The sequence below is a fragment of the Lipotes vexillifer genome, unplaced genomic scaffold, assembly GCF_000442215.2.
Source record: "Lipotes vexillifer unplaced genomic scaffold, Lipotes_vexillifer_v1.1 scaffold1815, whole genome shotgun sequence".
Classification (NCBI taxonomy): Eukaryota; Metazoa; Chordata; class Mammalia; order Artiodactyla; family Lipotidae; genus Lipotes; species Lipotes vexillifer.
This window is the reverse complement of record NW_006791807.1, coordinates 35,761-49,332: the sequence shown is the minus strand read 5'-3', so window position 1 is coordinate 49,332 and position 13,572 is coordinate 35,761. Positions and strand designations below refer to the sequence as shown.

The 13,572-nt window shown below is 53.4% G+C and overlaps 1 protein-coding gene across 4 annotated transcripts in view; it reads left to right on the top strand.

The window, feature by feature from the left end:
• Nucleotides 1-1,949: 1,949 nt before the first annotated feature.
• The window catches only part of HNRNPL (heterogeneous nuclear ribonucleoprotein L), a 14,849-nt gene continuing 3,226 nt past the window's right edge, over nt 1,950-13,572 (top strand). The window contains exons 1-8 of one of the 4 annotated variants that reach the window (XM_007464677.1): nt 1,950-1,987; nt 6,471-6,589; nt 7,204-7,441; nt 7,572-7,657; nt 8,704-8,800; nt 8,887-8,959; nt 12,300-12,371; nt 12,483-12,763. In XM_007464677.1, coding sequence (XP_007464739.1) covers nt 7,217-7,441; nt 7,572-7,657; nt 8,704-8,800; nt 8,887-8,959; nt 12,300-12,371; nt 12,483-12,763 — 834 coding nt within the window. In that variant the 5' untranslated portion in view covers nt 1,950-1,987; nt 6,471-6,589; nt 7,204-7,216. Of the gene's footprint in view, nt 1,988-4,262; nt 4,540-6,470; nt 6,590-7,203; nt 7,442-7,571; nt 7,658-8,703; nt 8,801-8,886; nt 8,960-12,299; nt 12,764-13,572 lie in introns of those variants that run through there. The other 3 variants (XM_007464676.1, XM_007464675.1, XM_007464674.1) reach the window with 3 other exon arrangements.

Below are 13,572 nucleotides of genomic sequence, written 5' to 3'. Positions count from 1 at the left end.
GCCCATCCTATGGGCTCTACTTTCAAAACAGATCCGTAACCTGCTCACTTCAATCCCTCCACGGCCCCCATCCTGACCCCGTCCACCTTCTCCAGCCCATTCCCATTGAATTAGCCTCCTGTCTTCCTGCTCCCACCCCACCTCCCACAGTCTGTTTCCCACACCCACAGCATGCAGCCACAGGGCTCCTGTGAACACCTGAGCCAGATCAGGGCCCTTACCTGCTCAGAACCCTCCTGTGGCCTCACTTCAGAGTAAAAGTAAAAGTCCTCCCCTCCCCATGGCCCAGGAGGACCCTCACAGACTGCCCTCTCCCCCTTTTCTGATGTCAGCACTTACCATTTACCCCTCCCTTCCTCTACTCCAGCCACAAAGGTCTCTAGCAATTCCTGGAACACACCAGGCACATTTCACCGCAGAGCCTTTGCACTGGATGTTCCTTCTGCTTGGAACGCTCTCCCCCCAGTATCCACATGACTTCCTCTCTCTCCTATTCAGACCTTTGCTAAAATGTCACCTTCTCAGTGAGGCTTCACCTGAATACCCTTTTGAGCAAAATGCCCTCATGTACTCCTCACCCTCCTTCCCTGTTTTATTATCTTCATAGCAGTTATCACCTCTGATACATATTTTACTGATGTATTGTGCATCTTTCACTAGAATGGAACCCCTGGAAGGAGGGAATTTTTTCCTATCTGGTTCACCATTTTTATCCCAGATGCCCCAAAGAGTGTTAGCTCAATAAACATCTGACGAATGAGTGAATGACCCCAGGGTAGGTCCTTAGAGGGGTGAAAACATACCCACTTTTGGCCCCCAAAGAGCCCAGATTCTAGTGAGGAGACAAAAATTAAATAACTGGTTGTTTTCACATGGCAATAACAGCAAAGAGGGAGATAAATGGGAAGCCATGATTATAACTGTGTATGGCGACTAACTAGGCTGGGGTGCTCAGGAGGTGACATTTGAGCCAAGGCCTCTCAAATGAGGAGCGAAGATCTGGGAGAAGGGTGTTTTAGACAGAGGGAACAGCCAGTGCAGAGTCAGGCATGAGCTCTGGGTGTCTGATGAACAGAAGGAGAACCAGTGTTTGTGCCATGTAGAGGACAAGTGGAAAGGGTTAGGCATGGATTTGGATGGGCCCACAAGGGTTGGATTACGCAGTGGGGGCCCTAAGGAGGGGAGGACTTGTTCTTTCACATGCTGCCCAGCTGTGGTGAATTTCAGTTGGTCTTTCCCCTCTCTGAGCCTCAATTTCTGAAATGGAGGTGGACCTGAGGTCCCCTCTGCTTCCAGACATTCTCAGCACTTCTCAAGACCACCCAGCATTGCAGGTGCTATTACCAACCTCCTACCGGATGAGGAAACAGAGGCCCCAGAATGCTAAATCACTTTTCCAAAGCCAGAGAGTAAGTAGGTGCACTGTCCATATTTGAACGCTGGCAGTCTAACCCCAGGACTCATGCTCTTAACCTCCAAGGGATATTGCAGACCCCATCACCGTAACAGGCACTGCAGTGCACTGGTTATGTGTCTTTGGTGGCAGACAAATCCTGCTATATGCCACTTACAAGCGGTGGGATCCCGGGTAGGTCGCTAGCGTCCCCTGAGCCCATTTCCCCGTCTGTACAATGTGCACCCCAACATTTACCTCAACCAACAGAACACTTGCCTGACCAGGAGGAATGAGGCGTGATTCCCAAACAACTGTGCGACTTTCTGTGAGGGATGGGGGGCGGGTATTGAGGGGCTGGAGATGTTTGGGGGAAAAGGGACGCGGAGTCTTCCCGTTCCTTTTTTGCGTTGTTTCCTCCATTCAACCGCAGAGCAACTCTCGATCTCCCCCCTCTACCCCCCCATTTTTTTTTTCCCCCGGGCTGGAAAGAGGTCGTGGTCCCTTTAAGTCCCGCCCCTCCCTCCCCCAAAACTTCCCAGTGTCTGCTCTCTTTTCGATCTCGGACGGCCGGCCAGGCTCGCCGCCGAACTGGTAGGGGCTGGGGGCGAGGGGTCAGGGAGGAGTGAGGGGGGATCCCAGGGAGGCGCCGCCCGGGGCCCGCGACCACAGACCGTGTGCAAGGGGTGGGGGAGGGGCGGAGGCCGGGAGCGCGGGTGTGCAGATAACACGGCAGCCCGGTCGCCAGCCGTGGGCGCGCTCGGGCGGCAGAGCTGCCTGGAACTTGCCGCGCGTGGGACGGTTCCGTCGCGTCCCGTCGGCGCGCGCCGGCGCGAGGGGCGTCCGGGCCCGGCGCGGGGGCGGGGAGGGGAGGGGCCCCTCTCTCCCCCTCCCCCCATCGCATTCCTCTGACGTCTGGACCTCGCGACCCCGTCCTTCAGTCGGAGCGGCACCGCCTTAATTCCGTCGCACTGATCACGTGTTGGAGGCGCTGCGCCGTCCCCCATCTCCGTTCGGCCGGCTCTTTCGGATCTTTTCGGGGTGATTGGGAGCTGATTTACATCTCCAGCAGCCCACCCCAACTTTCGTATCTCCTCAAACCCGCGGACCTACCAGGACGCTCCCACTCTCTTAGTGCCACTGACCCCATTTCAAACTTAGTTTCCACTAGGACCCCTATTTCGGAAACCCCCTTTCACCCGAGTGGAAAGTTTCCAGAGCATCTTTGGTGGGCGTCCCCGCATTTACCACGTCTGTCTCCTCGCTTTCTAAGGGCAGCGTCCGCTCCTCCTCTCTCCCCTCCTCCGCCAGCAGGCAGCCCCATAAGGTTAAAGCCCTTAGGGCGGGATCCTAGGTCACCCCCAGCCCCGCCCCCAGGTTCCGGCTGTTGGGCGTCGTTGCACCTTAGAGACTTGGGAAGGTGTTTTCTGCGGGTTGGCCCTACCCGCCTCGGAGGAAACAAGGCCCGCCGGACGCTTAGAATAACTACTCCCCTTTGCAGAGCGCTGGCACTGTGCCGGGTGCTGTACCTGGCGCTTGGTAGGGTGGCCAGCTTCACTAAGGCCGAGGCAGAGACCACCGCTCCCTTGCTCACACAAGCACTTCCATGCTACGGAAAAAGCCACCAAACTGTGACGACCCAGAGTAGCAAGGGCTGTCGCGTGAGAACCATTGGCCTGAGCGATCAGGGGTTATTATGGGGGAAGCCGAGGGTCTGGGCTGGTAGGGACAAGGAACGCTTCTCAGAGTGAGCTGAGCACGAACAAGAGAAATTTATTCTTTAGCTCTGGCAGGAGGGATAGAGGAGAAAGTGTTCTAGCTGGAAGGGCCTGCTTGGGCCAAAGATCCAGAGGTGCGCGAAAGATCCTTCCCTTTCTGCAAACTGAAAGGAGTTATTTGTGGCTGAATTTAGTGGTAGAGTGGTGAAAGGACGCCGGGGAACTGGACTGGGTCATAAGATAGTCGGCAATAGCAAATGGTTTTATACTGAAGGAAAGGGTCAGATTGGGTTCAAAAAAATTTTCTCTGGCGTTGTGAAGGTTAGAGATGGAGAGGAATAGAATATAGTGATGGGGACAGAGCTGCACTGGCAGTTGCCCTTCTAACTTAGTTTGCCCTTGCGGGGCTGCTTACAGCAGTAAAAAAAGACTCAGGGTACTTCAGGCCTTCCCTCCTTTAGAGGGTCGCCCCGCCTCCAGAGGCGCCCGAAAGCGATTCGCGCATGCGTCCTCTCCTCCGATCCTTTCCTAGACTGCGCCAAAGAGCGCCTACGGGTGAGGGATGGGCTCTCCTTTTTCACCCAATCAGGGGCCACCAGTGGTCCTACCGTCTGGTGAGAGGACTCTTTCCACTCTCAACTGACTAATCGGGCGTCTTGCAGAAGATGGACACCTGCAGTAGCCAGTGGAGAGAGGCAAAGGGGAGGGGGCCTCCTTGGTTCCTTGCGGAGAGGCGCGGGAAGGTAGTCGCTGTGACGGAAGACTAAGGGCTTTCGGTTTGATGGATTAGTGAGAAGACCAATGAAAGTGGGAAGGAGGCGGGGCTTTTGGGGAGAGTGGGGAGCGCCGCTCCTATCAGGTGCTCCTAACGAGGCCAGGCGGTGTCAGAAATCTGACCAATCAAGTTGGAGTTTATTTTAAGGCGGCGGGGTCGGAGAAATGACTGGCAGAAAGCGCTCGCCTATAAGGAGTGTCCCAGACAAACAAGGGCGGGCACTCCTGCAGAACGGCGTGGGCTTTGTCCAATCGGTGCGCAAGGCGTATGGAGGCTTCCCCTCCCCCAGCGGCGGGACCACTGGCTCCCCCTATCGGGTGGGGGCGGCGGGTGACGGGCGTGTCCCTCCCCCAATGAGAGGCGGGGGGAGGCGGGTTCTGGGCCGCCATGTCGCGGAGGCTGCTGCCCCGGGCGGAGAAGCGGCGTCGGAGGCTGGAGCAGAGGCAGCAGCCGGACGAGCAGCGGAGGCGGTCCGGAGCGATGGTGAAGATGGCGGCGGCGGGCGGCGGAGGCGGCGGTGGCCGCTACTACGGCGGCGGCAGTGAGGGCGGCCGGGCCCCTAAACGGCTCAAGACTGACAACGCTGGCGACCAGCATGGAGGCGGCGGCGGCGGTGGAGGAGCCGGGGCGGCGGGCGGTGGCGGCGGGGTGAGGCCAGGGCCCTAAGCGCCGGAGACGGCCGGGAAGGGAAGGGAAAATTCTCACGTTGAGGGCATTTATTTTGGGGATAGGGGGGCTATGCGCACGCGCCCAGGCCCTCGCGCCGTGGACGGGGTGGGGGAGGGGAAGGCGTTGGGCAAACGGCGGGGTTTGCGCGAGGACAGGCGCTTGCGCGTGCGCGCTCTACAGAGCGGGGTGTGGGGGGCGGAGGAAACTGCTCGCGCTGCAGGTGGCGCAGTGCGCAGGCGCCGCGGGCTGGCTCGTGGGGCCCGGGCACGCGGTCGGGCCGATTTTTTCTTTTATCATTTTCTTTTCTGGCCCCGTGCGCAGGCGCACTTCTCTTGCCCGGGCCTTGTGGGCGGTTGGGGGGGGGGCCACCGCGTGAGCGGGGAACGAGTGGGCGCTAGCCTTTTCCGTGCCTGAGTGGGGTATTCGGCTTGATCGCTATTTGATCTTTGTAGCGTCATGGTTTGTCTCAGTACAGAAATTGATATCTTTGAGGATATTCCCCCAGACCAGAATATCTGCCTCATTTTTGTGGGCATTAAAAACCGGAAGAAAGCGTTGTGAGAGGTCTTTTTAGCCGTTTGGAAGTTGAACCAAGCTTTCGAGTTATCACAAGTTTGCTTACATTTTCTGAGGGTTAACTGGGTGCCGTAGGTTTGATGAACCAAAATGTTCCTTGAGGGGTGGGCACTTTGTAAGGGATTCAGCCTCTTCAGTCTCCTGCTCGGAAAAGACAACCAATTGTTACTCCTGGCTTGGAGCCCATTCCCTCCTCCTTGGAAGTTCCTGAAGCCTTGTCTCGTTCAGCCATTTGCAGAGTTTTCCACGGTTTAGCAGCGCTCTGTAGCCGTGATTTACTAGCATTTAAACCGTGCCAGGCCTTGTTGCACGCTTTTGGAAGGTATCTTAATAGAATTCTTAACACTCCTCTATGAGGTAAGGGATAGGCTTACTATTCCCCATTTACAGAGGCGAGGTAAATTCCTTTAGGTCTTGTAGCTAGTCTGAGGAGGGGCAGGGATTAGAACTCAGGGCTGTGGAACTCCAAACCGCTGAGCTGGTAACCCTCAGGCGAGTGTGGCTCCTGTGGTTTGTGTGGTTCATTCCTGAAATAGAATCCAATTCTGCCCATGTTACATGGGCTTCTGCTTGGTGGTGCTCACATGGGAGGCTGGGCCCAGAGCCCAGGAAAGGTGGAGAAAGTTACTTTGCTCTTTCTTGATTCCCTGACACTTTTACTTTTGTCTGTGGGTGGAAAGATATTTCCCCTGGGAAGGGAACTGTCTTGATTTTTAGTGGTACAGGTTGGATCTTCTCTTCTTTTGAAAGACTTTACTGTCTTTTTCGTTAGTCTGACCTAGGTAGTATTTTCCAATACAGATTTTGGTGAGAGAGTAAAGACTAGAGGCAGTCAAGACTGGCCTGGATGCCACAGTGTCTGAGGCACCTGCTGGACCTGGGGATGAGTGGTGGGGAGCAGCAGTGCTTGGCTGTGTGGTGATCGTAGGTTCCTCCACTAGGGGAGGGGCAGAAAAACTTGGGTGAATGCAGCAGAAAATTGAGTCCCCTTTTCAAGCCCCTCTTTTCCCACATTTCTTTGACCAGTGGGAAGAGACAGGTGCTGGGAAGACTGTAAGATGGGACTTGGGACTTGTCTGGTCCTCCATTTTGCCTACATCAGAAACTACAGTAAGAGCCATTAGGCATGTGGCCATACACTCAGGCCTTCTGCTCTGCTGGGCCAGGATCCTTTTGGGGTGATTGGTTGAATTGCTGCCCCTAGTTGCCTGCCCTGTATGTCTTTTCTGGGTGACACACTTGAATGTTTTATCTGTCTGAGTCCCCAGTGGCACAGAAGCCAGTAATCCACCGTCTTGTACGGCAGAAAGTGAAGTCTTGTTTTTGCTTCCTTTCTCAGGAGAACTACGATGACCCGCACAAAACCCCCGCCTCCCCAGTTGTACACATCAGGGGCCTGATTGACGGCGTGGTGGAAGCTGACCTTGTGGAGGCCTTGCAGGAGTTTGGACCCATCAGGTACTCAGCTCAGAGGCCAGGGGTTGGGTATTCAGATGAGTTAACTCCTTGGTGTCCTGTGTGTCACCGGGTTTCTGGTTAGAAGTAAGTTGGCTCTTTTGGTCCAGGTTCCTTTAGCTAGGTTCTGGGGCTCCATTATTCCTGGGGTTAGCCATTGTATTTGGATAAGTTACAGCAAGTTCTGTGTCTTTTTCTCCTTTCTTTTTTTTTTTCTCATTCCTTTTTTTTCTCTCTCTCTCTGCCTTGTAATTTTGGCACATGGTGAGTAATGGGAATAGAGTGGTGAACACCACTGTCTTTATTCCTCCCAGACAGTTGCCTACCCAGAGTGGTCAACACTGTGTTAGGGGAAACCCAGCCATCTGTGGGAGGCATCTGACTCGATCAGGTGAGGGGTTGGGAAGGAAGGCTGCCCAGAGAAGCTGATGCCAAAGCCGCACACACCTCTTTTGCTTGTCGTGCCACTTATGGCAAGGGGTATTCAGGTCAAGAAACCATGGTGGGCACAGAGGAGTCCAGAGGCCAGGGAGGAGTCAGATCACAGATAACTGAGGCCGTCCTCTGACTCATCTCCATCCCCCTGAGAGGATTGCAACCTGTGTTCTCTTTGTCAGTTATGTGGTGGTAATGCCTAAAAAGAGACAAGCGTTGGTGGAATTTGAAGATGTGTTGGGGGCTTGCAACGCCGTGAACTACGCAGCCGACAACCAGATCTACATCGCGGGCCACCCAGCTTTTGTCAATTACTCTACCAGCCAGAAAATCTCCCGCCCCGGGGACTCGGATGACTCCAGGAGCGTCAACAGTGTGCTTCTCTTTACCATCCTGAACCCCATCTATTCGATTACCACGGTGCGTGCCAGTGGTTATTCGTTAAGGTTCTTCTGTGGAATCTCCCTTCTGCCTTTTCTCCCTGTCTTCTCCCATGAGCCAGACTGACCTGCCAGTGTCCCTTCATCTTGCCTGTGTTTGGTTTTTACAGGATGTTCTTTATACTATCTGTAACCCTTGTGGTCCTGTCCAGAGAATTGTCATTTTCCGGAAGAATGGAGTCCAGGCTATGGTGGAATATCCTTTGTTGGGAAATGGGTGTTCCTTGAGATGGGAGCACAGGGCTCGGTAGGAATCCATCTTTTCAACCAGCACGTGTCTCCTGAATGCCTGCCATGTGCCAGATGCCTTCATAGAGCCCATGGTCTCATGGAAGGGATGGTTAATAAACAATCTCACCTAAATAGGCCTTTGAACAGCACAGACTTGAACTCTGTGGGTCCACTTAAGGTGTATCTCACTCGCTAAATGTATACTACAGTATTATGCCATCTGTGGTTGGTTAAATATATGGATTTTCAACTGCACAGAGAGTTGGTGCCACTAAAACACACACACACACACACACACACACATACATGTTCAAGCGTTGTGTAGTGTGAAAGTACGGGGTTTAAAGTGTGAAGGGAAAGAAGAGTGTGCCATGAGATAACAAGAGGAAAGAATTTACAGGCATTCTGGGAAGGTCTCTGAGGAGGTGCTATCCTTATTTCCACATAGAGGTGAGAACTGATATTCAGGCTGAGGACACCACATCTGCAGAGGTCCTCAGGTGGGCAGGAGCTTAGCATTGGAGGAAGCGAACAGCCTGACAACAGAAGAGTAGCTGACGAGGGGGAGAGGGATCCCTAGGACGTTGGAAGAACTACGGCATCCTGGGCAGTGGGCTGAAGCTTGGGTCAGGGTGCAGTGGTGGGAAGTCACTGATGGGTTTTCAGGGCAGGAGTATAATCTAGTTAACGTTTCAGAGATCGTTCAGGCATGTGGGGGGGGGTGAGGCTGAAGAAGGTGGCTCAGCCTGTGAGGCTGGCAGAGAAGGTTGTTGCCATGGGGCAGGGCGGGGGAGTACAGGTCTCAGAGGAGCTCTGGCCAGGCGTCTGCGCGTTTGAGGCAGCACTCCAGCTGTGTCTGCACAAGTGGCTGGTGGCTGTGGGCAGTGAACTAACCCCGAAGCCCACTTGGAGCAGTCTTTGGGGTGCTACTTGTCCTCATCTCTCTCTGGTGCACCTTGAAGCTCTTTTCAGAGAGCTCTTGGGATGGGACTTTCCCTTAACTTTACTCACATTTGACTCTGTGCAGAGTGCCCAGCGGGCCAAGGCCTCACTCAATGGGGCTGACATCTACTCAGGCTGTTGCACTCTGAAGATTGAGTATGCGAAGGTAGGTCTGGGAAATGGCTGCCCCTTGTCAGATTCCTAGGTGAGCCTGGAGCCTGGCTGACCTCAAGCTTTTTTTTGTCCCTGCAGCCTACACGCTTAAACGTGTTCAAGAATGATCAGGATACTTGGGACTACACAAACCCCAACCTCAGTGGACAAGGTAATCCTGACGGCAGCTTTGTTTTAAACATACCCGCCTTGCCTTCACTTGACTAGCGCACTTCATAGACCTGGACTCAGGGTTATGTAATGCCATTGGGCTCCTGTGGACATGGGAGGGCCTTGGGGGTCAGCTCTTGGAAGATATACTCCAGTGGGAGGGGGTGAATGAGGGGCCTCTGTAGGTCCTAGCTGCTGCTTGTGGCCCTTTGATGCAGCAGAGGATGCAGGGTCAAGGCAGAGGCCTGGGTGGGGTGGGGAGCAGGGCCTCACTGAGCACAGGCCACAGCAGTGGCTTACAAACCAGTAGCAGCTCCCAAACGGATTCTGCTGCTTTTCTTCTAGGAGCCTGCTTAGGGTCACTGACCCCATTCTCACTGGGCCAGGAATGGTCCTCTTGCTCTCCACTCTTGACAGGGTCTGCTTCTGGGGGGACAGATTGGGGATGTGACGAGGGCTCCCAGGCCCTTGCAGCAGAGCCTTTGAGCAAGTTGACCTTGTGGAGGTGAGACACCCTGGATTGGAGCAGGGCGGACACGCCTCACCTCACTTGTAGAGGGAATGCAACATCTCTGCAGGGGGCCCAAATGGACAACCCCCTTCCTAGAATCTGTCAAGAATGGTTTGCCTTGGATAGGAGGGAGAGGTGGAGCATTGCCTTTGAAAAGCAGCGGCGCCCCCTCAGCAAGACCATCCATCTCTGTTTCTGTCTTGGTCTGATACGTCGGACTAGGCCATGGGCTGAGGGAGGTGTCTGGTTGCTGACATCTCACAGGCCCTGGGAGGCCAGAGGCCCCCATTCCTAGGCAGGCCTGTCTTGTTCGCCCTTGCAGCTGGGAAGCCGTGGGCCGGGTGGGCTAGACTCTTCCCCAGGACCCTCACAATGGGCGCTGTGGGGCTCGCTGCCCCCTCCAGAGGTCAGAGACAAATTGGTGACCGAGTGAATGTACCAGAGCGGGCAATGGCATTACATGACTGCTAACAGAAACACGGCAACCAACCATTTCTTCTCCAAGGAACATAAATAGAAGATGTGCAGACCGGCAAGGGCTAGTGGCAGGGGCTGGCTGTGCACTGGTTTTGATGCCTCTCAGCTCTGGCCGCCCCCAGGCTGGGGGTCAAAAACGAGAGCTGTTGAGGTGACCTGGAGTGAGGGAGGTGCTTCGCCACCCCCTCGGGAACCAGACTTCAGCGGCTCTGCCTCTGCACATTGCTCACCAACACACAGGGTAGAAACCACTAGCTCTTCCTGGAGAGAACAGAACACGCAGCCTCCACCACGTCCCCAGAAACAGCCGCAGACTTGAGCTCACTACATCAAGAACACCACACCGCGCTCCAAGGAACAGCTACAAGCACAGAGGCAGACAGAGACAAAGAAAGAGACGCAACATGGCAGCAGACACTGCTTTTTTACTAAACATTAAAAAAATGTCAAAATCCAAGCAAACTTGAACCCGAAAATGTACACAGAAGTAGGAAACACAGAGAACAGAGCTCTCCCAGCCAGCCAGCGGCGCTCTTTTCGGAGAACGTTTCATAGACTGAAGTAGATTCCATGGGCCTCCAAGACAATAGGATCCTCTCCATTCCTCGCCATGTGGGTTTGGTTTTTTTTGTTTTTCGTTTTTTAAGTCCTTTGGTTTGGGGAGGGCCTTTTTTTTTTTTTCTGTTTTGATATTTTTATTTTTTCTGCAGTCATCGGCTGCCAACATAATCTGCACCAACTGGAGATCAGAAACCAAAAAAAAACCAAAAACTTAAACCACAACAGCAGCAAAAAATCAAAAAAACCAAAACAGACCTAAAACCAAACAGCCAAACAGCTCAGAGGTACACAGTTACCTGCTGGCAGGTAACTGGGAGTGCTCCCAAGGCCAAAAGCGCGGGCATAGTGGGGCCACTGGCACACCTCATAACCAGGAGACACGCACACGGAACGCTACACAGCCAGAAGCACCGCACTGCAGCACACAATGTGAGGAGGTGACAACATGGAGGGACACTACCCACTTCATACACCTTTATTTTCCACTTTTCTGATATCTTCTGAGGACAGAACATCTGTGAGCCATTTTTGATTTAATCAAAACATTGACTTTTAAAACAATTCTTTAAAAAAAAAAGTTGTATCGGATGTGTACCGTAACTTGTATTTATGACTGTAAAACCATGTGATGCAGGGTCGCAGTGTATGTTTGATGGGACGCCATCTTTCAGAACTGTGCTAACTCACTGTTGAAGCGTCCAATGGTAAGAGAAAATACAGATTTGTTTTTTGTGACAAATGGACATTGTACTCTGTACTTCTGCTGTAAGTAGCCCTTTTCCATCTTTGTAATGACTGTTGGAAAACAAAACCCAGGCCGGGTGGCAGGAAGGGGCAGTGGTCCCGAGCCCTGGGTGTTTGGAGTCAACCAGGCCTGGGTTCAAGTCCCGGCTTGGCCACTAACTTGCTTTGTGACCTTGAGCCAAAGTGTATTATAACTGCTCAGTTAAAAGTTAAGTGCTCATTTTCCTTATCTGTAAAACGGGGCTAAAATAGTACCTACCTCATAGGGTTGTTGTGAGGAATTTAAGAAACGGTGATGTCTGTTTGTAAAGTATGTAGCACAGTGTTTGCCACTCAAGTGCTAAGTTAACGGTAGCGATTTTGAACTGCAGTTGGGGTTGGGGCAGGGTGGAACTGCGCCATTGTCTGAGACTGTTGATGCCTTGTACATGACTGCTCATTTGAACTGATGTTGATGTCGCCCTGTTTGTCCTTTCCTACAGTCCCTCTTCTTGGGGTGGATGTGACTAGAGGGGAGGGTGACCGGTACCAAGATTGAGAAAGTCTTCTCTCTAGAGAGTGGGCCCTAGCGCTCTTAGACCCTTGGGGCTTTGTGGGCCCAATTTTATTTTTCTACCCTTCCCTGTGTTATTTTCTGGCTCTTAACTCCTCTCCCTTTATTGGGAGTTATTTTAGAAATCTGTTCCCGGCCCCCATATCAGCTTCCATAGTGGCTGCAACTTCCCCAGAGGGGAAGCTTGGGAGCTTCCCGAGGGAGCTCGGGAAGGTGAGAGGCCCGGAACCTGGCTTCATCCTTCACGGATGAAGGAAAGCAGCCTGCTTGGAGTGGGCGGCGGGAGGGACAGTGGGCTCCACCCTTGAGGCTTGGGCTTCATGCCCACCCTGGGTCCGGCCACAGGAAGGAAGCCCCAGTAACCCTTGTGAGGAAGGAAAGGCCACTGCCCAGGCCCTCAGGAGCTGAGGGCTGCTGAGATCAGCCTCTGTAGTCAGGAGGGAGAGAGAGACCTCTTTTTCCAAGTTAGGTTCTAACTGTTCTCTCTGTCTGCAGGTGACCCTGGCAGCAACCCTAACAAACGCCAGAGGCAGCCCCCTCTCCTGGGAGATCACCCCGCAGAATATGGTGAGGGCAGGGGGTTCCCCTCCGTGGACTCCCGTGGCTCATGTGCCCCTGCCCGCCGCCCGACGCACAAATTCTCACCCGTCCTCCCTCTCTTTCCTTCCCACCCCCCAGGAGGGCCCCACGGTGGGTACCACAGCCATTACCATGATGAGGGCTACGGCCCCCCCCCACCTCACTACGAAGGGAGAAGGATGGGCCCACCAGTGGGGGGTCACCGCCGGGGCCCAAGTCGCTACGGCCCCCAGTATGGGCACCCCCCACCCCCTCCCCCACCACCCGAGTATGGCCCCCACGCCGACAGCCCTGTGCTCATGGTCTATGGCTTGGATCAGTCTAAGATGAACTGTGACCGGGTCTTCAATGTCTTCTGCTTGTATGGCAACGTGGAGAAGGTGAGCTTCCGCTAGGCCCACTGTTTTCCTTACAGACCTGGCAGCCCCCGGGGAGGCCCCAACCTTTTGGCCCCCCAGTGAGCAAAGAAGGGGGAAGGAGCGTCTTTAGGAGTAAGCAGGTCCAGAGAGGGTAACTAGTTTTAATCAGGTGACATTGCAGATGGATTTTATTTGGTCCTCATGCTATGTGGGTGATTTATTTTTTTTAATTTTCAGTGTGTTTTTTTTTTTTAAAAAAAAAACAAGACTTTATCACATGAAAGTGTTAGTATTTAATATTACGTGAATATTACGGTGTATAAAATTTACCCATCGCAGTTAAAGATCATTATGTAAGGATTTTCTCTGGAACACTTGAGATGGTATGGCAACACTGAGCCTTCCTGCCTTGCCTGGGATAACAGTTGGCTGGGGCTGTCTGGTGCCTGCTCACCTCAGACTAGGTCGTTTCTTCTGTCAAACCCATCTGGGTCCTGGAAGCCTTTGAGTTTACAGCCCCTGGCCTGGCCCACTAATATTAGCAGCTATTAACGTGTCAAGCGGGTTTTTTTGTACCACTGTTAAAAGTGCTTTAAATGTTGTAAGTTGTTTCATTCTCACAAGAATCCTTAATGAGACAAGCAGGGGAAGTGAAAGCATGGGGGGCAGTTAACTTGCCCAGGTTCACATCCTTTTTGTGGAAGCAGGACTCAGAGCTGACACTACTGTTTTTAGTGTTTTTATAACATAACGCACATAGTCATGACTCAGTATCTGTATATATGTCTGTTGATGGACATAGCTGCTTTTTTTTTTCCCACCATTCCTGC